A 23,639-nucleotide genomic window follows, 5' to 3' on the forward strand; every position below is an offset into this window, starting at 1 on the left:
CTTAATTATCTAGAGTAGATTTATTTAATTGTGTGATTTTATAGAAAAATTGTTTAATTGGAAAATTATTGTGTTTTATGAGAAAATGGGATTTTATAAAATAATTTTATAAAATTTTTGAAAAATTAATAATGATTTCAAAAATAGAGTAATTGGAGACATATACTATAATTGTGTTGTTTATCCATGATTTTACATTAAATGGCTTATGATAAATGTGGGTATGACTGGTTATTTTTATGGTTTAAAAAATATGTGAACTGCTTTGATTTGCCTTAAATGTGTTAAGTGAGTCATGTCATACTATTGTAATTTTATTGGTTAGTGGATTATAAAGTGGGCACTGCAGTGACGGGGGTTTCGTGGGTCAGCCTAATTAAGAGGGCACGGTTCTTAATTATTGAGCTTACCTCGATTGGAGAGGTGCGTAGGATAACTCCCGAGGTAGGGTTTAAGTACACTTCACGCTGGCCACCACGTAAAACTGGGACTCAGCCAACGTCGAAGAACGGCTGTGTTGTCAGAGTTGAAATGTGTTTGTGTGTGTGTGTGTGATAATAAACAGCCTTGGTGGTCTCGGTAAGATGCCTTCGCGGGATATCCCTGGGAATGGATTTTTGACAAGGGCCAAGTTTTTTAAAAGTACATAGGTCATGTTGAGTAATTGGATGAAATCCAATTATTTATATGGGTTAGGATGAATTATTTTAATTGTCTCATATTACTCGGCTTTAGATTATTTTGATGATGTTTGTCTACTCACTGAGATTTTATAATCTCACATCTTCTTCCTATACATTTTTCAGGCTCAGAATAGGCAGTAGACTGTCAATTACATCGAGAAGTAAATTTCGAAGTTGCATCCTACAAAGCAAGGTTATAGACTTAAACCTTCTCAGTATTTTGGGGACCCACGTGTCATTGTAATTTAAATTGCATACTCCAGTTTTCTATAATACAGTATGTATAAATTTATTTTGTTTTTATGTGTAGAAAATTAATTTTTGATGTTTCAACAATATATATATATTGTTTTACATTAAAATATATTATTTTAATTAATATTTTTATTTTATTTTATTATTCAAAAAAAAAAAGAGAGAGGAATGGAAAAATTGGTACAAAAGCCTTGCGAGGTCTCGAAAGGTATTTAGGGGAAGAATATCTGTCGAGGCTTCGCGGCGGTTGTCACGGGCTCGATGGGAGTTCCGGGTTGTGACACTAACCATTTTTTTACATGCGTCTTCTCATTTGTCAACTTTTAAATATAGTATGTAGCAGAAAAATATCTTGAAAGTTTACTTTTAGGAAAATCTAAATCATTAACTTTAATTGGATCTTTTTCTACTAATAAATTTCTTAAAATTTTATCAATATTTGTCCATTGACTTGGATCATAAATATTTTTAAGAATGCAATCATTTAAATTAATAAGCTGATCTTCTTCATCAAGACTTCTATGATCATTTTGAATCTCTATTTCATCACCATTTAACTCTCTAAGATTATTAACTTGTTCATTTAAGGAACATTCATCAATAATTTTTAATTTATTATTTTTATTACTTAAAAAAATTTATCAAGTGCTCATTTTTTAAATTGTATTAAACTTTCAATTCTTTTTTTTTAAGCTTTAAACAACTAGATTCATATTTTTGATTTGACATATTCAAATATTTATTATGAGGTACAAAAATATTTAGTTATTAAAAGTATCTTATTTTTTTAAATGGCTAATATAAAATCAATAATAAAAATTTCTAATTCAAATAAATCAACTATCACATAAAATAAAGATAATATAATAGTATAATATAAATTCTAAATTAAAGTAAAAAAGTATGTATAAATTAAAACAATAGTATCTAATTATTGAATTGTTATTATAAACTGTAAATGAGGCTCACGATTTTATGAAGATAATAATATAATAGACTTATTGCGTATTATTTAGAAAAAAATTGAAGTTAAAGGAAGAAAGAGTAAACAAGAAAAAAAAATTTAAAAATAGATATTGGCTACTGTACATCAAAAAAAATTAATTAGTTTTAAATGTAAGAAAAAAAAGTTATTGAAAATCATTAAATACATCGATTGAAAATAGGAGAAATAAGTGAGAAAAAAATAACTATTGAAGATGATTAAATACATATGACAGTTAATTGAAAAAATAATTAATTTTATTAATTAATTTTATTAATTTTTTAATTTTTTATATAATTAATTATATTATAATTATTATAAAATTACAATATCTTTCCAAATTTGAGACTTTTCCAAATTAGAGACCTAAAGCTCGTACTTGGGTGGCTTCACCCAAGGATCGACCCTGCCTTGTATCAAGAAACGAACATAAAGAAGATGTTGGGTTTGCAAAATGAAATAAAAAGGAAATTGAATAATTATTATGTAAAAATATAATAAGATAGAAATAGTATAAACTAGATATTATGTAGTTTGTTTATAAAATGGAATTTTAATTTTAATATTATTTAATATTTGGTTGGTATATATAATTTTGAAATAATAAAAAATAAGTGATCAAATGAAAAAACCTTTTTATTATTAAATATTAATAATTTATCATTTAAATATTAAGATTTATTATAAAAATATTAATATGATTTTAATTTTTTTATTTTAATTTTTTCAGTTTTTTCTTTTATTTTTATTAAAATAATATTGCAACATTAACAATTTACTATTAAATTATTAGTATATATATATATATATATATTTTCTCTATTTTCATTTTTCCTTTTTTTCTTTTAATTTATTTTTAATAAAATATTATTTGAATATCAGTAATTTAATAATTGTTTGTTAAAATATAATTAAGTCATTATTAAAATATTAATAACTTAGTATTAAAATATTAATATGATATCTTAAGTTAATTTCTGTTTTTTGATCTATTTTCATTTTCCTTTTTCTCTTTTTCAATTTCGTTTTTCAGAAATATATTTAATTATTAATTTATTATTAAAATATGAATAATTTATTTTTTCCTTTTTTATTTTTCATTTTCTTTTTAGAAATATTAAAAATATATTTTATTTAATAATTTATCATTAAAATATTAATATAACTTTTATTTTAAATTCTTTTTTCTCTGTTTTCGTTTTTCATTTTTTTTCTCCTTTAAGTTATTTATTATTAAAATATTATTATTTATTATTAAAATATTAATATGATATTTAATTTCGTAAGATTAGTAATTTTAAATAATAAACAGGGTTATTTTTGTAATAGTAACAAAAAAGATACACATGGCGCGTGTGAGAGTTGCAGTACAAACGCCTCGTGGGGAAGACGATTTGGGTTTCCCACTAGATCTCGCTGTTCATGAACAAATCTAGAGGGTGGGGCCAGGTCAGCATGGGACTGGGTATCTGGGTACCATAATGACTAGGCGACGGTGACTCGGTGAGGCCGGTCAATAGGCGACGAACTACAGAACTCGGTTACGGTTTCTTTAGTTTTTTGCTTTTGGTTCCCAAAACGTTGCGATAAATATATTAGAGTTTCAGAGAAATCCAATCAGCTTCGTTTGCATTTTGAGAGCTGAAGTAGCTTGATTCAAACGGAGATGGCTTTAGACTTCACCAAAAAACTTAGCAAGACCGACGTAGAGAAGAGATTGTCCTTGCCTACTAAGTGCATGAAGCATCTGCCAGCCTTTTGAGGAGGTCACACAGTAAACTTATCCGTCATGGATGTGCACGGGACCTAGTGGCACTTTGGTTACACCATTCGAAGGAAAGATCATCCAAAACCGGCCCTTTCCAAGGGTTGGGGTAATTTTGTAAAATGCAAATGTCTCAGACCCGGAGACAAGATCATATTTAAGATGGAGGCTGCTGCTCCGGGAGCACTCTACACAATTGGAGTGAAAAGAAGAATCAGACTTCTCGGTACAGAGGTTTGGACTGCTGTGCTTTAAAGAGAAAATGAAGCTTGATGGATTTTTTTCCCTACTTTCTTATTGAACTGTTTGCGTGCTCCTCTTTCATAACAATCTTGTTATCTCCTTTCAGTTGTTGTTGTTCCAAGCCTCTTGTTCTTTTTTGTTTCCTTATGTAAGTTATGGTGGCTGTAATAGTCTTGTACGTCCTGATATTGTAACGTTTCATGGTTGTATGATGCAATTTGCTAATCCAAAAAAAGTCTAGCTTCGTTTTCTTTAACTTCTCAGACTCAGATTCATTGGCATCAAACTTTTATGTTCCTCAGTCCTCACTAATTTTCTCCTTTTCTCCTTTATGTTTTTTCATCAATTCTACTTTTTTTCTTGCAGTCCTTATCACTTGTGGTTTGCGAGGGTGTTTTTACTAGCACTAAGCCGCATGCCATTCGAAATCTCTAACTGTTTGCTAGAAGCTTCTTTTGACATAAATCTCCAGATTGTGCAAAGGAAGAAAACTATACCATTGCATTAATTAGGAAGCTGCTTCAAAATGAAAACAGTTTCCTTGCCTATCTGAGCTCAACAATGTTCAAAAGAAAGCTCTCTACCCTTAACCTAAAGACCAGCGCTGTTCAGAAAACATACGCAAAAGAACAATCAAGTCGTCTCTAACCCAGCCAAACCAAGATGACAATAAAAAGGCAACAAAAAGCAGCCCTTGTAGAAACAGAAACCGATCAGAAGCAAGAGACTAAACGACCAATTAAAGCCTCTGAAACATCAGCCGGAGACTCCTAATCGCAGGACCACCTCATGGCAAGGAACAGGGCATTAGTCGACCATGAAAACCCCAGGAAGAGACACAAGCGCTCCTTAACATGGCAACCATGACGGCACAACGCAAAGGACCACTGAGACCGAAGACGCAGGAGAAGAACCAGGAAATGGAAGAATCACGCTGCAAGCCAGAGAATCAGCTGCCAACAAAACCCAAACCAAGCACCAACCAAAAAGGCAAACCAACGTGCAAGGAACATCACCCCTGCCCAACCCACCAGGCAAGCACCGAAGAAAAACGCAAGGACGTCACCCCACCATCAGAAGCCAAAAACCACCATTCCCAAGCAGAACTCCCTCCCAGTCACACCAAGCCTCAACATCATCTTGTGTGTGTGTGTGTGCGTGAGTTCTTTTTTTTATTTCTATTTCATTTTTTCTTCTCATTTCTTTTTCTTCTTTTTTCCTTCTATTTTTTCTTTTAAAAGAACAACAACAGTTGCAAGGATGGAAAAAAAAAAAAAGAAAAGAAAAGAACCGATTTTACCTCAAAGCTGCTGGGCATGAACCACAGAATCAAACGTGATCAGCTTGCAACCCGCAACCCTACCCCAATCCTCTTCCTAGTCCGATATCATCAAGCATTCGTCACTCCTCAATACTCCTGCCTTAGCAAGTTCATCCGCCAACTCATTAATCTCACTAGGAATCTTACAAACTCTCCACCTTCCAGCCGCCCTCTTCCAACTCAAGATCTAAGATCTCCTTCCTCAACTTCCAGGGCGCTCTTTCGGGGTCTAAGACGCACTGGACCGCGTTACTAGAGTCACTTTCTGAACATCAATGTTGCTAATTTTATTTTATTTTTTGGGTTTTTTTCCACTTTTTTACCCAACTGTGTGTTCTCCTCTTTCATAATAATCTTGTTATCTCCTTTAAGTTGTTGTTGTTCCAAGCCTCTTGTTCTTCTTGTTTCCTTATGTAAGTTATGGTGGCTGTAATAGTCTCGTACGTCGTGATATTGTATATACACAAACGTTTCATGGTTGTATCATGCAATTTGCTAATGCAAAAAAAAAAATCGAGCTTCATTTTCTTTAACTGCTCAAACTCAGGTTCAATGGCTTCAAACTTCTATGTTCCTCAGTCCTTACTAATCTTCTCCTTTTCTCCTTTATGTTTTTTCATTCAATTCTCCTTTTTCTCTTGCAGTCCTTATTGTTGTTTGCGGGTCTCCTATTTTTCTTCATTTTGTCAAATGTTATAGCAAGTGATCGAGGCGGAACCTGGTCATACCTAATAACGTTGATATCTTGATGCCCTTTATTTTTTTCTTTTACGTCGTACTGTTACTAGTATTAATCTTTTCTGAACATCAATGTTGCTAAAATTTTTGGTGATGTATTAATACTTTCAGTTGCTTCAAAAATTTTATTAAAGTGCGGTGGATATTTTTGTTTTAGTCTTTTATTTTTTTAATTTATATTCAATTTTTACGAAAAAAATAAGAATATCAACTAAAGGCCTAAAGTTTCCATGTGCTTATTCTTTGTAGCAGTAAGGACCTCAAATTCAAAAAGAGAATCTCAATTGTTGTTGAGAAATGGTACACGGGAACTTACGTCGCACATGTTACAAACAAGGCAAAACTTGGATAAAGTACACAGGACCTTAAACCACCAAGGCCCAATGTAAAAGGATTAATGGGGCCATGTGCTCTCTTAAAGGCCCAATAAGGCTGAAGGTCCACGGGGTCTAAAGGCTTCGCCACGGGTTAACTGGACACGTCCCAGTCGCCGCAAATTTCGTTCTGAGTTGGGAGTCTTTGGAAGTTTCGACTATCAGTCTGTCACCGGCATCATTGTCTCCCTCGCTCCCTCTTTTGTCTGAACCAAACGTCGTAGTAGTTCACAAGAGAAGAACAATCTCGTGAACCGATGGTAAAAACTAGACAACAAAAATCCAAACCCAAGAAACAGCATCCCCAAGTAAGTTTCAGTAAATTCTTTTCTTTATGATCTTTGATCTTTTTCCTTTGTTGGTTTTTCTCAATTCAGTTTATAGTCTAGATTTGGATGTATGTAATTAACTTAAGCATGACAAAGTCATCAAGAATAAAGAAAAAGAAATTGCAGTAGATATCAATGTCCAATAATAAAAAAGGGAAGGATAAAACAATGTTTACGTTGAATAAACATGCGAATTTTCTTTTTATAGAAATCGTTCTTTGAATAGGTTTGCAGATGCAATTAGAGAATGCCGCTGGTAGAATGACAGTTCAATTTAATGCTTTTAGTAGTAGGTTGTTTCTTCATCCTGAAATTAGTAATGCAAAAATCCCGTTTGGTGGACCAGGTAAAAAAGCAGGGAAAGCAGACAGATATTTCTCGGTTTCGTGCCCAGCTTGATGCATTGGGCCTACAAATCATCCAAGTGACTGCAGATGGTAATTGTTTCTTCAGGTTCGTGTCTTTTAGATTCTAAATTTTTCTCCCCTTATTCTTTTGGAAAATACTTTTACTATGTACTCTGTTAGCATTTATATCATTTGCATTTATAATTTGACTTCTGTTTTTCCATCATCATTAAATTTATTTGATTGTTAGAGGTACGCATTTTCTTTGATATTGTTTAGGTTGTTTACTCTTGTTAGTTAGCAGGGCTCTTGCTGATCAGTTAGAAGGTGATGAGGAGCAACATGGAAAATATCGCAGCATGGTGGTACAATATATAGTGGTAAATGGTGATGATAAAGGGAAAAGTCTTGGTTTTTGTTTTTGTTATAGATTGGGTATAAATGTTTAGCAAGAATCTACTAATCTCTTTGCAGAGTTATTTTATTTCGTCTTTTGATAGCAAAATCTCGTTTAATCATTAGATAAGATATTTATTCTAGCATGCAAACGGACTGGTCTAGTGAGCACATGCAACTCCCCCATGCATGGAACAACCTAAATGTAGAAAAAGATGATGATCGCATTTTGCCTAATTGGCCGAGCGTGGCATGATCTGCTATATTTTAACTGATTTTCCTTTGTCATAGTATATTGCAGTAAGTTAGAAGGACTGCTAATTTCTCTTTACTTAGATGATGTTTCACAACTTGTTGCTTCCTTGGATGGTTGGACTACAATTTATTCCTCCCTTGTTTTCCCTTGCTCCCCCTCCGTGCCTCTCCTATCTTTTCTTCTTATTGAGGATTCAATTTGTTGAAGAATCTCATTTTGTACCTGATATTAACAGAAGAACCGTGAAATGTTTGAACCCTTTATCGAGGATGATGTCCCATTTGATGAATACTGTCAGTCCATGGAAAAGGACGGCACATGGGCTGGACATATGGAACTACAGGCAGCTTCTCTTGTCATTGGCAGAAATATATGCATACATCGAGTAAGATCTTATCTTTTCCTCTCTTCTAAGGTTAGCCTTGAGTATTGTGGAACTCATCTCTCATGCTGTACATGGTATATAGAACATGTCGCCTCGCTGGTACATAAAGAATTTTGACGGACGTGGAGCTCTCATGGTCCATTTGTGAGTATTGTAGAATTCCTTTCTTGTTTGCACTGTTCAATTAGCTTTTACATTCCCTGATAATAGAAAAAGGCAAGAATTACCCTTTGTTATTGCATATTTTCTTGCATAAAAAGTTCTACATATTTCTGTAACTGAAAACAATGCATGAATAGAAATTTTGTACCCACTTGATGGTAGTGAGGACTATTCCTTGTTGCAAATTTTTTTAATTGTTGCAATGTATTTATATAGTAGCATTCAAGAAACTGTAACCATAAATTGCAGATTTTTAGTGAGAAGTAGTAGTGACAGATTTGGCTGGGGTAGTTTTCTCAATATTCTTTGTTTCTTTTTCCTCTCACTTCTTCTTTCTATTTTTTAGAGGGTTAAAAATGGAAAATTTTCTTCTAACCACAGAAATCAGAGAACAGGCTATATTTGAACCTTGTATGTTTTGACATTTTTATTCAACCATTTTTTTCGGTTTGGGAGGTTGGTTCCTTCCAGGTATCTATTGACTCAGACAATTATTGACTTGGGAAATTATGAAACAGGTTGATTTGCAAAAATCGAAACAAAATAAACAACCAACTACACCTCTGTTGAATCATTCAAATAATATATCAGAAATAAAGAATAGAAATGCATTATTAGGATCAGCCAATAAAATTCATCGAGCTTTGACCTCCTTTAAAGTAGTTGTTTGAGCTTCCTGACCTTGTATACAAGCTAATACAAGTGACTGCAAGCTGATGCTCAGCGCTTCAAGAAAACATTGTTTCCTGTGATTCTTTTATTCACATCGTTGTTATTGTTTTACTATATTGGTTCATAGTAGACAGTTTCAGTTCTGCTGTCTGATTTGCAAATGTGTTGCAGATCATATCATGACGAGGAACACTACAACAGTGTAAGATTAAAAGAAGACCCCTGTAACGGGCCAGCAATGCCAATTATTATTACGGTTTGTGTTTGTAGTTTTCACTGTCGTGATTCTTGTATTTATTCTGCTCATAAGTTTGGATGTCGAAAGTGGTAATGATAGCCTAATAACTTTTAGTTTCTCAAAAGGCTGATGCTGATATCTCAGCGTCAACTAATCAAGCAAAAGCTGCAGTTAGCAAGCCGAAGGGGGCAGCTGGTAAGGACAGTATCAATACAGGATCAATCAAATTGGTATTGGCTGGAAGTGGTTGTGAAAGTGCTGAAAAAGTTGAACAGGTGATGAAAAAGTTGAATTTGTTTTTTCTGTGTGTCTTTTTATCTCCTGTATGATTGTGGTTTCCTAAGTTATGGCCTCAAAGCCTGCTATTTTCTATACTAAGGAGTCACGACAGGCATGGAATAGTTTTTCCTCCTTACCCTTACTTTACCTCACTTGTAATTCTTCAGGTTTTGCTACAAGTAGATGGTGATGTTGATGCTGCTATAGAGTTTCTGGTAGCAGAACAAGGAACCAAAGACTACGCAGCTGAAAATGATTCACTTACTTGTCATGTAGATGGTTCTTATGGTAATGGCCGGTCAGTACATTTGCACATTCTAGATTTTTTTGTTAGGTTTCGCCTACATTGATGTTTATCTGTTCTTCTTGATAATGAAAATCCCATCATTTTGTAACATTTTATATAGGTTTTTTGGGTTAGTAAGATGGTTGTTGAGGAGAATAGAAAGATCATTACAGGATGAAATATGAAAAGCCTATCAAATAATATAGATGGGTGCTAATTCTTTTGTAATATGCAGTGGCAGCAATGATCTCCGTTGCCTCCATTATTGGATTTATCTATCTGTCTAGTGTGAAGATTTTCATGGCAGATCTGAGTAGGAAAGATTATTTTTCTTTTTACTTAAAATGAAACTGCACTAAAACTAGTTGAAGATTTTTGTTGCATTCCTCCTTTTCGTGTAAATTTTTGTAATTAGTTTCCTTAATTACTCTAAATAGGAAGATAAGATATGTTTTGATTATCTAATGTTAAATTTGATTTATTTTACTTAATGTCTGCTTGACATTTTGTGAGGTTTCCATTTGCTTTTTGTTTCTATGATGTTTAAAGAGACTATGCTTTGACATATATGGTACTTATCTGTTTTCAAATACGGTATCCAGGAAATGATGAAGATGTAAACAGTGAAAAACTCAAGCAAGAAGCTTTAAAGAAGACCTTTGAACAGGATCCATCTAGTGATAGCATTAAAACTCTTGATGATAGCAGTTCTCGAAAAGATGACAAGGTTTCATGCTATGTAAAAATAAGAAATCTTTTCTTTTTTTTTATTAAAAAAAAAACATGGTTTGAAAGTAAGATATTCACTCTCTTTTCCTCTTTAACCTCCCAAACTGCAGAAGATTCCAAGAAACAAGATCTGCCCTTGTGGGTCAAAGAAAAAATACAAGGCTTGTTGTGGATCAGTCTCGGGGAGGTCATCGACTAAGTTTATAGCGTATATTACCTAAACTCTTCTTTGTCTTTGGTCTATTGCTATTTAAGCTAAATGCAGTTTGTATAGTTCTACTACTGAAGTTCAACTAAACACCTGTAAGCAAATGGACATTGTTTTGTAGCGCATAAGAATATGCCTATTGTTAATCCTGATATGAATCAGAGCTTGAGTCTCTCTCTCTCATTTTTCGTGGTTCAGATGTTTCTTGAGTGTCAAGTTTCTTAGTAGTTAACTTCTCACAAAGATGTTAACAACTCCTAAGAAGAAAGAGCTCATTATTTTCCAATGTTACAATTTTGCTGTGTAGTAACCAAACAATGGATGCCAGAAAGGGTAGAAAGGTACAGAAACAAGGCAAGAAGGGAGCATCTGCTAAATCTGCAGCATCCTCTGGATCTGATGGAGGGCCACCTGACATGGGTGCACTTTGCATATGACCTTAATATCATGTGATTGCCTGTGCCACTCTTGTTATCCTCGATTATTTTCTATTTTTTTCGAATTGATGCATAAGTGGGTATATTTTTTCATTCTAATCTTCCAATGAAAGTTGATTTTCATTTTAGATGAGGAAGAAACTGCTGGTGTCAAGAAATAGCACTTATTGCAGAGAAATTTAAGCCATTTTATATTAGTTATCTGCTGATTATTTTGATCTATCTATGTAGGTCTCCTAGGTGCGATATTTTGGATCTTGTCCCCATGTGGCGCCAATCTGTTTCCCACTTTCAGGCAAGGGCTTATGCTGTGAGCCTCTGAAAAATGAATTTGAGTGCTCATGGCCTCGGTTGATGCTCATGCATTTAATTGTTACGATTCCTCATCACATCCAAATATTAGCAGGACAAACAGGTTCTGCTTTTCAACTCCAGTTTATTTTGAGATTCGCTGTAAATGGGTCTCCATTCTTTGACAAAAAGTGGGATTATACAACAGAGAATGATGAAGATGAAAAGAGAAGAAATAGGAATGGTACAGATTTTTGTTTAACATTTATTGAGCTTTGACAATTCTGAGAGTCAGTGACAGATTCACGATGGTGACGAGCAACATTTGCTTCTTTTAGAAGCATAGAAGGTATAATTGTAAGGGTATGATTATAGTAAACGGATGTATAACTGTCTTGTTCACGCATATGGAATATGTACATTCAATGATGTGAGTGTTTTATTCCTCCTGCAAGTCATTTTTGAATGAATCTTTTTTTAACTAACTTGGCGAGAGAAATCTAAAGGAAATGAAAGGGAGAGAATGACATGTTCATTGGATTGGAACTATTAGGCTCATGCGTCTAAAGATGGCAATTGATGATAATTTAGAGTTATGGCTGCTTCGACTTTGAAGCATTTATCACCTAATTTGAGTTAAACTTCTCTTTGCAAAGTAGTGATCTGGATTCATGGACTACGTTTTCAGCTTTATATAAAAATCTCAAGGAAGGAATCTTTGACAAGTCGCCATTAACGTCAAGTCCTTAAAGAAGAAACATACGTTTCTGAATTGGTTTTCTCATGCTCCATTTTGTGAAGTCTCAAGCAAAAATGTTTCTGAACCCAAAGGATGAGTTCTTTCGGGCTGAAAGCCCATCACAAATCTGTTGATCGAATTTGCATGAAGTGGGATAAATTTATGGGTCTTTTACGGCTTGAATGAAACAGGTTCATGGAGCTTGAACACCGACTGACTGACGGGTTAAAAGTCGATGCAAAACTTGGCTTACAAAAAAAACAAAATCCATAATTAGAAAGTGGGTGAAGGCTCGCAAACTTTGCTTTGATCACTAAGATTCCTCTTTGAAGGAAAAGGGTTCACTGCAAATTCCACAACGAGCAACAACGCTAAGTCGTTATCAGGATTAACCATGTAAAACGTTTTGAACCAACCTATGTGGTTATCTTAGAAAAACGTTGCTCGAGTTTCTACTTCTTGGGCTGCTTTTTGCCCATTGCCGCGATTATTACTCACCCTTTCTAGTGAAAACTGAAAAACCACCCATCGGGAAGTAAAGCAAAGTCTTCTTTGCCTAATTAGGTAACTCGTAGCCATCTTCCTTTGTCCCAAAGGGGAAAGTTATTATTTTTTTCCCGCGTGGGATTGGACAATTTTGACAAAAGCACCATGATAATTAGCACCCCAAGGGCAGTCACATCCCATCAAGCATTAAAATCCAGCTTAGCTGCTTGTTTTAAATACAATATATATATATATATATATAAAATAGCATGATTGTGCTTTATGAAGATGTTCATGAAATTTTCTTTTCTTTCTCTTTCCTTTTAAGTAATCATTGAAAATGCCTCTCATTGTAGAAAGAAAAAATTGGCATTGATTCGTTTGAGGAAAAAACTAGTTAGCAGTTGTCATTGAATTCTCTAGATGTTCAAAAGAAGGATAAACGGCACCATCTAAACTGGAATTCTCATAACGCATGCTTTGAACCCATATTCATTAATACAAAACCAACTGCCTTCCATTACTGGAATTCACACCAAAACTAGAAGAATGGATTCAATTTCTTTCTTCCAACAATATTAAAAATGTCAAATCGTAATTGATTCTTTCCTCATCAATTAAATTCATTTACGCGGATAATATATTTAGTTATTCACATAAAAATAAAGTCAAATTTTGCTCGATTGAATAATTTGGTTCTTTTCACATGTTTTACAAAAATATTTAACCAACTTCTTTATTGACCTGATCATGTGTGTTTCCACACTAATTGCTACGTGAAAATCATGTTGTATATACGAAGGTGTCAATTAATTCATTTTAGGATCAAATTACGTTACATATTTCAACAATTGAATAAAAAAAAGGATAATGTAATTTATTGTCACATTTTTTGCTTCAGCCCTTTATGAAAACAAATATAGCATGGAGCCTTCAAATCAAATATAGAAGAAATTTCAAAACAACCTTTCTTCTATGTGTTTTTTTTTTTTTCAATATATTCTTCTCACCAATCATACAACTTTCACGTGACTTATATTTTCCTCATCTATTTTCAATGCTAAAGAACCAAAAATTCAAGCCAAAATGGAATTTCTACCAAAATTCAAGCAAAAAGAACCCCCCCCCCCCCCCCCCTACAAGTAAAAGAAGAAGAAAATTATTAGGAGAATACTAAATAAATACATATATTTACAAATATGTACTCGTTTTTCCTCAAGGCAACAAACCCCTTATCTTAAGGAAAAGCGAGTAGATATTTGTAGGTATGTGTATTTATTTAGTATTCTCTGAATAATTTTCTTGCTTTAGAAAAACTTTATTATATTATGAAAAGCAATTCTATAACATATGATGTTGTTGTCTACGGAAATACTAAATTGAAAAAGAAAACATGGGCCTAACTCGAAGTTGATTTTTCTTCTATATAATCTCTGCCGTTTTATTTGTTTTTAGACATTTGATTCAATCTTTTTTCTTTGGAGGTACGTATGAGAATTGAGCAAAACGGAAATTCAAATATTTCTCTATTATTTTATTATTTTTTTCAGATTATTTAGCGATGTCTTATAGTTTATGTACTTAATTTTCATTTGGACTAATTAAATTAGCTACCAAGTTAAAATATGCACTTACATCTTGAACAATACATTGTATTGCGGGTACCAATGTTAGGTGGCATCATTTGCAAGGGAAACCCCACTTTCCCCCAATTAATACCACCTAAGGGGAAACGAATGGCTAAGGATGGTTGGTATGTCGTGGCCACTTTCAAGCCTCTCAGCACACAAAACACAAAACACAAAACTTCTCATCAACTTATATATGAATCTCAACAATCTTTCCAAACAAGGAAAGAGTCCTAATAAGCAATCTTTAATAATTGAAATTATATATATATATAAGGGAAAACACAGTTCCTGATCAATCGCATTATTTTTTTTCTCCCTCTTTTTTCTCCCCTGTTGTCCTCAAACACCCTGCTCCTTGACAGGTTCAGTGACAATAATGCCACGTGCATACAAGCCTGTAACATTCAATAAGTTAGAACTCAGAAAACCCCACCATTGATATTACTCTGAAAGCAGCAGATTCATAAGATTTCATTTCATATTTTTGTTTTATTCATATTCAATGCCCCAATATTCGTTGTGGAAATTTTCTAAAATATCAACAGATTGCATGCCGTGTCGGCAAATTTCACATGGTTAATGTTATAAGTCTTACGTTGTTTGATTTTTCTTCTTCTTTCTTTTTTCCTTTCGTTGCTTCCTTTTCACCGAAAAGGTGAAAATAACAGCCATTTTTCACGTTTATTGGTGGACCAAAGCTACGAGGTTCCATATTCGGCAGCTGACAAAAACTAGACATGAATTCATGAGAGAGAGAGAGTGGTTAATTTCTTTGCTTATCTGCAATTTTTCATAAGCTGATGGACTCGTATTAAGCAAAGTAAACCAGTCATACACGTAGACAGCCATTGATAGATAAGAGAAATGATCGTATAACAATGGAATATGGTCAAAAACCTCATCTTCTAAGTTCTTTGATGGAATATCAATGCCTTTCGTTAAAAAAAATTGGAATATGGTCAAAACTATTAGGTAGTCTAATGTCAAAATTTGAGGCTCGAATTTTCAACTCTTTATCAAGACCTTGTCTTCTTTTTTAGGGAGATAATTAAGTAGAGATTAGGAAAACTAAGCAGTCTTAAGGTAATAGGTTGGAGCTTTACATATACCTAAATCCATACCTTTATTTATTCTCTAATTGCTGTTATATGTACAAACTAATCTTCATGCACATAATTGAAATCTTAATCTTTTAACACACTCGGGTTCAGTATTGGTTAAAATAGTAGTCATTGATGGATAAAGATTAAGTAAAACGATGTAATCACAACAGCAAAGTGTGTGCAAGAAATCATTAGCCGTGTACGGACAAAGAACTATTATGACGTTATTCTCTACAATAGAGAAGAAGTCTTAACGTTGATTGAGGCCTCATTCGTTGTCATGCCTATTCGTACAAAGAAAGAATTCATGTTGATAGCCAAAATTTGTTGAGAAAAAGGGGGACCACGAGGGGCCTGCCCTTCTATTTCTAGGTGTTTTACTAATCGAAAGGACTTTTATTTCCTTCGCAAGTGGTCCAACTGCTTAACGTAAGTCCAAGGAAAAGAATGAACCCTTTTCTTTTTTTGCATTTAAATGTTTGAGCTGGAAGAGAGCTGTAGTTGCAATTTGTGGACCGATCGAGCACCCCTATTGCAATTACATGGATGAGATTAGGATTTTGAGATGCTTGAGTTATTGACCCAAAAGTTGTTAGGTCGTGAAAGGAACAGGACATTAATGTAGTTATGCAATATCCCTGTGGTCTCAGAAGAGGACATAAATATGAAAACCTAGACCAGGCTGAGACACACAGTAAATGAAGCAGTAACTTTTTTTTATTTTTCGTAGGAGTTATGCTTCTTTGTATTGTTGGTTGAACAGATGTGAAAGAGATGACTGTTTTGCAACATGCATGTGGCAAAGAAAATAGAGCCCCATGCCATTATTATTTCCTTGTACCCCCACCCCAAAAATGGGGTTAGCAAGCATGCTTTCGAGCACCGTTATCTTCTTGTTTTATTATTTATATACCGATTGCCCAATGGAAAAAAATATCTTTCCCAAAAAGAAAATATCCTTTGAATGCATTATCTCCATGGATAGCACCAAATTAATTGAATATCTTTGTTTGTTTTGTTGCTAATGGAAGATTTTTGTTTCATCGGAAGTAACCTTCTCATTGCTCTTGACACCTGGATTTGAAGTTTTTATTTGATATAAGCATCAGAATTATTATTTGTTTTGAAAATATCCAATGATGTTTATAACTTCACTTTACCATAGTAATTATGGTCTATATTTGAGAAAAAAATAATGCCTTTTCGAGGTTGAAGACAGCAGATCGGAAGAGATAAGCCAAATACGGGTTCTAATTGCAACAAGCATCAAGGCAAAAGCTGGGGGGAGAAAGATAATGCTTTGCCAACGCTATTTCATTGTCCATGACAGCCACACCTTATCTCAAGCCTGGCTTTGGCTTTAACTAGAATCCTAACCAAGGAAACAAACCAATAAGAGCCAACCACCAGTCCAGCAAAGCAACCCACTAGAGAAAGTGAAATTGCCTTGAAAATCATTTTTATTATTATTAATTATTATATTCTTGAGAAAAGAAGAAAACCAAAAAGCTAAGACAAAGTGGCAAAAATAGGCGTGTGTATATAACCAACCGAAAATAGAGTTCCAAAAATAGAAAGTGTCTGAAAGAAGAGGAAAGAGGGAAGGGGGGGGGGGGGGGGGGGGCGAGAAGTATGAGTGGAAGTGTTAAAGAGAGAGAGGGATGGCAAAATGGGTAAAGCAAAGTCCCATAAAGGGGAGCCCAAAGGAGTAGTTTGTCTGAGTGAATGATGAAAGCGATCCAACACTTAACGGCACCAAAAACATTTTTTCCTCTGCGAAAAAACAAAATGTGGGTTTTTTTATTTTATGCAAAGAGGGGGGACCAATGCCTGCACAGTCAAGTCCCAGTCGCAGTCGCAGTCACAGTCAGATTCATCAGCCAGCCATTACTGAAATAATGATAATAATATAATAATAATAATCAACAAGTTGAGAAAATAAAAAACAAAGACAGGGGGGCTGTGTGATTGATTTTATGCAGCGAGGAGAGAGGAGGAGAGACGGAGAGTATTTAATATTATTGATGACTTTTTGGTAAGAAAGACAGGAGAAGAAATTGCAGCCGTTGAAGAAATCCCATAAATGGAAAGCCACAACTTCAAAGGCCAAAAAAGTAAACCCCACAGCGAAAACCCCATTTTTACTTTACTCTTTTTCATGCCTCTGTATGTATGCCTTTGCTTTCGTTTTCCTGGACTTCGCCCCCACACTTCTCCAATCAGCAACTTGGTCCTCCCTTTTTTAGCTTCACATGGTTATGAAAGAGAGTTTCCTCTTCTACTTTTCCTTCGTTTTTTAGTATTAAAAACTTAAAGAGAAAAAACACCATGAAATTCGTAATGGTGAAAAAAAAGAGAGATGAATCTGTCCGTCTGAGGATTTGCCAGTGTTTCGTAGATCCGATGCAAAGAGAAGGATCTAATAAGAGAGAGAGAGAGGGTCTTTAAGCTACTACAGGACAGACTCACTTTGTTCCATTTGGCATTTGTTTGAGCTTTTCTCCACACCGTACCAATGCGCGTGGGAGTGGAACTACTCTTTATACCCTACATTAAACCATTGCTTACACCTTACAACTGATCACATCATATTCATTTTCATGAAATTTAGGGCGGTACTAGTACTAATACTAATTCCACTACTATAATCTGTATTCATCTAACTTGACCACATTCATGCCCCATAAAATGGTGGCTATCCTATCACCCCATGTCAGTAGAGTTGCACATGCTTACTTGGGTGGGTACCCCAAAAGGAATGTAGTAACTCAAAAATAAAAATAAAAAGAGATGGTAAGTAGCAAGGATTTAAAGAGTTTGGGAGGATGATTCTTTGCTTGAGAGCTTGTCAATGAACCGATTGACATTTTTGCAGCAGCACCTCACAGTTCATCACATGCAAAATATGATTGGGATTCTGACATAAAGCCTCAAAGTGATGCTTCATTTTTCAGCTATCAGTTCCATATAAAAATTGCCAAGGGATTTTGTTAATATGTACACACCCTGCCAGCTTTTAATACTACCTAACAAAGTTTTATATGTATAGATCAAATGATAACAAAGTGCTCTTATGCTATTTGAATTTTCTTTGTGAGAATATTAAATTTGATTCTCTCTCAACCTTGACAAAAGAGAAAAAAATCATTGGATTTCGATCCCAGATGTGTTTTTTATCCCCAAAGCGAGTTTGATTTTGAATGGAATGTGCCTGAGTGAATCCCCCCTTGTTGGCAGAGAGATTTTTTTTTTCTTTTTTATACTAAATAATTCTGAATATTAAAACCTGCAGGATGATGATGGCAGAAGAAGGTGGCCTTGACCTTTCTCCTTATAGAAAAATTTCCCCTTTATAAAAACCCTCTGCCCCCATATGCTACAGATAAAAAAATTGAAGAATGACGCCCCAGATGACGAAATGAGAAATCCTATTTTATTCAATTGGGTACCTTACCCATATCTTAATGCAAAAGGACATTAATCATGCACAATTGGACTGATCAAATAACTTACTTTTTTTCACATCCAAATAAAATAAAAGTTGATGGGAGTTTCCACCCATATTTAAAGGCGAGACACGCATCCTTTTTCCTCGTACACTCCTCGCAGGTTTTTTAGACTTTAAAAATCCAATGGAGATGTGAGAAACCTCCCCTCCGCCAATCAAAATCTTTCTTCTGTTTCTACTTCTTTTTATCTCCCTGTATGGGGTAAAACCCAAGATATTGGACCCGTACCCGCCTCTACCCTTTTAAAGTCATTTTCCTCGTAAACTGACACGGTTAAACCCAAAGTGAACACTTACCCATATACCCTTTTGGTCTCTTCTCCCTATTCCTATCCTTACAATGTCCTCTAAAGCGATGGGGGTTAAGATGATAAGTCCCTCTCGTCATTATAGCCATGTCTGACTGCTTTTGGGTCGAGAGAACTGATTCAAAGGACACAAATGATGGTGACTATTCATCACCAACCCAGTGACATTTCCCAATTTTGTGTACGTGATTTTCTTCCTTTGTTTTCCGTTTTGATTCACAATTTTCTAGCTACATTTTCCTTCTTTTACTTTCATCAATCATCAATCATGGATAAAAAATTTATGCAGCGCTTACTCCAATAGGGAACTAAAGAATCAGAACCCCCGAGTTTTCATTCAGGTCAAAGGCATCGAGAAATTATGCTACACTAGTATCACTGGGGTGGTGAGAAATTCTTACCTTACAGCCGAACATAACGTTCAAGGCAGGCAACAAAATGAGATCCATGGATGATTAAACTAAAATTATATTTATATAGTAATAGAGAATGGGTACAATATGTTATACCAACTGTATAGGTCGGCAAAGCGATGTATTAAAGACAATAAAAGATATCAGCAGTTTTAGTCAGAAATCAAAATACCTAGTTCAACGATTTCGTCGGTTTGTTAGTTTGACCGATGCCCCACAACTCCAAGAGGGCTGGAGTTTCCTTTTCTTTGCTGTTTTTTTTCTCTTTTTTGTTCCAATAATTTCTTGTAAATTTTCCTTTTGGCTCTCTAAGAAAGTTGTAGAGGGGGCGTGGGGGATAAAAAAGGAGTAATCTCAAAGCATTGATCTTTACATGCTTACAAAACCAACAAGGTGAGATTTTAATTAGTGGCGGAGATTTTATGGCTACTTTTAGATGGGTCAGGAGGGTCTCATGAGTGAGTGGAACCCATTTTTCTGCAGCCAAGTTTGGGAAGGTCTAATCTGCGATGGGAATCCTGATGATGCTGCAGCATTTGCAAACAATTGGTGAGGACCTGATTGCCACTGTTGATCATTAGTAGACAGTGATAGATCACTCCCAACTCGGCTTCCATTGCTGCTGCTTGGAAAATGACTCTACAAATTAAACAAAAATATAAGATAGTTAGCTGGTGCTTTCCTGCCATATATCCCCCAATCAAGCAATCATTAAGTTATCAGCCTAATTATTTATATATACCAACCTGATAAGTTGATGGATTAATGTGTGGAGGAAGAATGTGAAACAGATGATTCTCTCCAGGTCTCCTGAACTGTCCATATCTCTGCATTTCATTAGACTTAACTGAGGCTGGAGACTGAATGTGGGTTTGGCTCAGCAGCTGCATTGTTTCTGCCTCGCTATATCCATCTGATCTTCTGTGACGAGGATCATCACTTCTACAAGGTTCCTGCTGCAGGTTTAGCTGGTAGGACGATAAACAATGAAAATCAATAACTACCAAAACTAAAAGAAGTAAAAAAAAGAGTAGAAGTAAGATTTCTTTTTCGTATTTAATTCATAATGTGAAATTACACCAACCTTAGGCCTCAATCCCCGATATCGCCAATCAGCTTCAGGTGGCAGATTATGCTGATCTCCCATAGCATTTTGCCTATCAGCACCATATTCCAGATTGTTTTGCTTTGAGGTTGAATTCCCCAAGCTCAAGTCAAGGTTGTGATCTCCAGCATTGCCCGAAGTTTCTAAAAAATAAGCGTGTAGAGTAATGTAGGATAAATCTTTTAGGGGATGAGTAATGATTGGAAAAGCACGTTAAATACTTAAACATATATATATATATATCCCATTATGGGCAAATTTACTTACCACCAGAGTTGAGTTCATTTTCGTAAATGCTGGGATCAAAGTTAGTAACAGCATCTTTGCCATTGCACTTAATTGCAGCTCTGTCATAAGCCCTACAAGAAGGGAGGGACCAGAGAATTCAAAACCCCACCAAATCCCACCGGACTTTGCATCAATTTAAAATTTTTTTTTTTTTTTACTGCCTTGTCTTAAGACACCATAATCTTATTTCAAATTTAAAGATCGAAGAAAAAAATATAAAGAATATGTGAAGTATGCACCTTGCTGCTTCAATCTCGGTGTCAAACAAACCTAAATACACGTACCTGGAAAAATAAAAATTTAACTACTCAATAAAGAAAAGAAGATTGAAGACAGACAGGAAGGAAAAACAGAAGGGTATAGTCGGGAAATGGATTTTGCTAAGAAAAAGGATGAAAAGAAACAAAAACTGTTACTTTTTGCCTAAAAATTGGCCCATTCTAGCTTCCCATCTTCCACACTTGTGCAAGGTTACTCCTCTATATTTGGAGCTCCCTCTAGGAAATCCGGTGCTTTGTCGGCGAAGTACATGCACAAATTCTTCCTTGGTTAGGCTACTCATCTGTTATAAAACAAAAGATGCTTCCCTTTTGTAAACGATGTGATTTCCTTATGTTTCCATGGCAACAAAATAAAGCAAAAAGAGAACTGTACAAGATAAGATGGAACTATTCAAGATAAGATAAACTACGCAAATTCTTTCCTCATCTCTCTCTCTCTCTGTCTCTCTCAAGACTCACCTGCTTCAAGTCTTCCTCATAATCTTCAATGCTAAAATTTATATCTGCTTCCACTCCCCGGAACTTGATTGCTGCCCTATCATATGCGCTGCCAGAAATAAAGAAAGGATTTTTCTTAAACCTTTGCCATTCTTCTCTTTGTTTATTATGCTTTAGCTTTGGAAAATGAAAGAAGAGGTCAAGACTTGAGAGCTTACCGAGCAGCTGCATGTGCTGTGTCGAATCCACCTATATAATCACAGCCAAAAATATAATGATGAGGAAAATAAAGACCCATTTCAGAAACACAAAAAATGGAAATAGAAAATTTGTCTCAAAAATCAATGAGAAAAAAAAGGAAAAAAACTGATGCAAAAAAGACAGTCATACCTAAATAAACTTGTTTTCCACAATCCCTGTACGTCAAATGACAAACCCAAAACACCTTAAATTCTGATTGGCTCGAAAGGAAAACAAAGTACAAATATAGGAAAAAAATAAAGAAAAGAAAATTCAGTCTTTGTTGCAATGAAATGAGAAAGAATTAGGAAACTAACCAAATATGAGACTCCCATCTGCCAGTTCTTCTGTAAAAAGTAACACCTCTATACTGAGAGCTTCTAGACCTGGGTCCTCTCCTGCTTTTCTTCATCGGCTGTGAAACTTCAACAGATTTCCCAGCAGCCAGAGGCTCCGATTGACAGAATTTGACACCAACCCAGTGAGCCCGAGGGAACCCTTGTCCACTTCCGCCAGAAGTGGCCCCCATTCCCGGGTCTTGATCAAGAGGGAAAAACTGCCGGGTCACAGGAGCCGGGTCACTCTCCATGGACTCTTCTTCGTGAGGCACTGAGAAGCCAAAAATCTTGCTGCTCCTCTTCTTTAGAGCTGCTCTCAGTCTCTCCCCGTCTTCTTCTTCCGATCCATCCTCGATCACCACGGCTGACGAGCTTGAATTCGACACGGATCCGACCCGTTTACCCTTATCTTCATCGCCGTCTATGGAAGTTTTCTGTGATGAACACCCCTCGGATTCATCGTCCCTTGGCTGATCAGGAGAGTCGTTAAGATCCCACATTTTTTTTCTTACTCTCTTTTCACAACTTTCTCAGCTTATGATCTTGATGAAAGAAAATGTTTCAAGAGACAAAACTCAAAAAATTACGAACACCATCTAAGCCAGAGAATTTTGAGAGAGCTAAAAAACTCCCTCTTTGTTTCTCTTTGTATAAATATACCGGTTAAAGGTATAATAAATAAACGAATATATTAAAAGAAAGGGAGGCTGATGAAGGGTTGAGTATTGAAAGGAGGAGGTTTTTGGGAAAAAACCAAAAAGAAAAGAAAAACCTAGGAGAGTTGTGAGTTAGCTTAAAGGTAGTATAGCTAGGAAGGAAGGAAAAGGGTAGAGGGGGGAAGAGGGAGGGGTTAGAGAAGTTAGAGGATCTCGTAAAAACCTGACTGCCCAATACAGCATAGACGAGGCCAGTTTGGGTTAGCTTATAGCGAAGAGCATCCACGAACTCCCTTATTAGTAGTTATTTTCTTTTTTATGGGGGGGGGTGGGGTGTTGCCACCCTCTTTTTTTTTTTTTTTTTTCTGGTTTCTCTCTCTTGCCACTTGCCTTTCTCTTTTTTGTATTCTTTTGTTGTTGTCTTGGTGCTTTGCTTTCTTTGTTTCTCTCTCTCTCTCTTCAAAACCAAAGGCCTTTGTTGGGGTGAAGGGGAGGGGGTGTTTACTTCATTTCAATGATGATGAACGATATAAATTTCATTCGTCTCTCTCTCTCTCTCTCTCTCTCTCTCATTCTTTGCAGGTTCTTTTCTTTTTCTACTTTCTCCTCGTTGGTGGTTCAAATTAACCAACATCATAAAATTGAAAGATGAGATGGAAAATGGGAAAAAAAGAAAAGAAAGAACCATCTCTTTCTTACTCAACTTTCCCACGTTAACCAAATCGA

At 35.2% G+C, this 23,639-nt stretch overlaps 2 protein-coding genes across 4 annotated transcripts; one reads left to right on the top strand and one right to left on the bottom strand.

Annotated features, from left to right (window-relative positions):
* Positions 1-6,482: 6,482 nt before the first annotated feature.
* LOC18611170 (SEC-C motif-containing protein / OTU-like cysteine protease family protein) lies at positions 6,483-11,849 on the top strand. 3 transcript variants are annotated; one of them, XM_088803616.1, is made up of 12 exons: positions 6,483-6,672; positions 7,040-7,146; positions 7,338-7,420; positions 7,928-8,077; positions 8,160-8,221; positions 9,083-9,167; positions 9,275-9,424; positions 9,596-9,716; positions 10,317-10,453; positions 10,554-10,651; positions 10,959-11,100; positions 11,320-11,849. In XM_088803616.1, exons 2-11 carry the CDS (start codon positions 7,128-7,130, stop codon positions 11,086-11,088), a joined length of 1,035 nt encoding a protein of 344 aa, XP_088659742.1. In that variant the 5' UTR covers positions 6,483-6,672; positions 7,040-7,127; the 3' UTR covers positions 11,089-11,100; positions 11,320-11,849. The 3 variants fall into 3 exon arrangements, with proteins under 3 accessions (XP_088659742.1, XP_017976155.2, XP_017976184.2); XM_018120666.2 differs by having other exon boundaries at positions 7,345-7,420; XM_018120695.2 differs by having other exon boundaries at positions 7,345-7,420; positions 10,317-10,441.
* Positions 11,850-19,606: 7,757 nt separating this feature from the next.
* On the bottom strand, positions 19,607-22,897 carry TOE3 (target of early activation tagged (EAT) 3). The gene is made up of 10 exons (XM_007047275.3): positions 22,237-22,897; positions 22,070-22,095; positions 21,898-21,928; positions 21,701-21,788; positions 21,377-21,522; positions 21,200-21,244; positions 20,940-21,031; positions 20,652-20,815; positions 20,314-20,535; positions 19,607-20,206 (listed from the first exon to the last, which is right to left on the bottom strand). Exons 1-10 carry the CDS (start codon positions 22,755-22,757, stop codon positions 20,009-20,011), a joined length of 1,533 nt encoding a protein of 510 aa, XP_007047337.3. The 5' UTR covers positions 22,758-22,897; the 3' UTR covers positions 19,607-20,008.
* Positions 22,898-23,639: the final 742 nt, after the last annotated feature.

Source organism: Theobroma cacao, chromosome 1 (genome assembly GCF_053813885.1).
Source record: "Theobroma cacao isolate CCN51 chromosome 1, ASM5381388v1, whole genome shotgun sequence".
NCBI lineage: Eukaryota > Viridiplantae > Streptophyta > Magnoliopsida > Malvales > Malvaceae > Theobroma > Theobroma cacao.

Bases quoted from the DNA above. Each gene is read 5' to 3' on its own strand.
- TOE3 (XM_007047275.3), bottom strand. From the start codon at position 22,757: ATGTGGGATCTTAACGACTCTCCTGATCAGCCAAGGGACGATGAATCC. The intron at 22,096-22,236 runs GTTAGTTTCCTA...TTTGACGTACAG, and splicing joins AGATGGGAGTCTCATATTTG to GGATTGTGGAAAACAAGTTT. The intron at 21,523-21,700 runs GTGAGTCTTGAG...GTTTTATAACAG, and splicing joins ATGAGGAAGACTTGAAGCAG to ATGAGTAGCCTAACCAAGGA.
- LOC18611170 (XM_018120666.2), top strand. From the start codon at position 6,622: ATGGTAAAAACTAGACAACAAAAATCCAAACCCAAGAAACAGCATCCC. The intron at 7,147-7,344 runs GTTCGTGTCTTT...GTTAGTTAGCAG, and splicing joins GATGGTAATTGTTTCTTCAG to GGCTCTTGCTGATCAGTTAG. The intron at 8,222-9,082 runs GTGAGTATTGTA...AATGTGTTGCAG, and splicing joins GGAGCTCTCATGGTCCATTT to ATCATATCATGACGAGGAAC.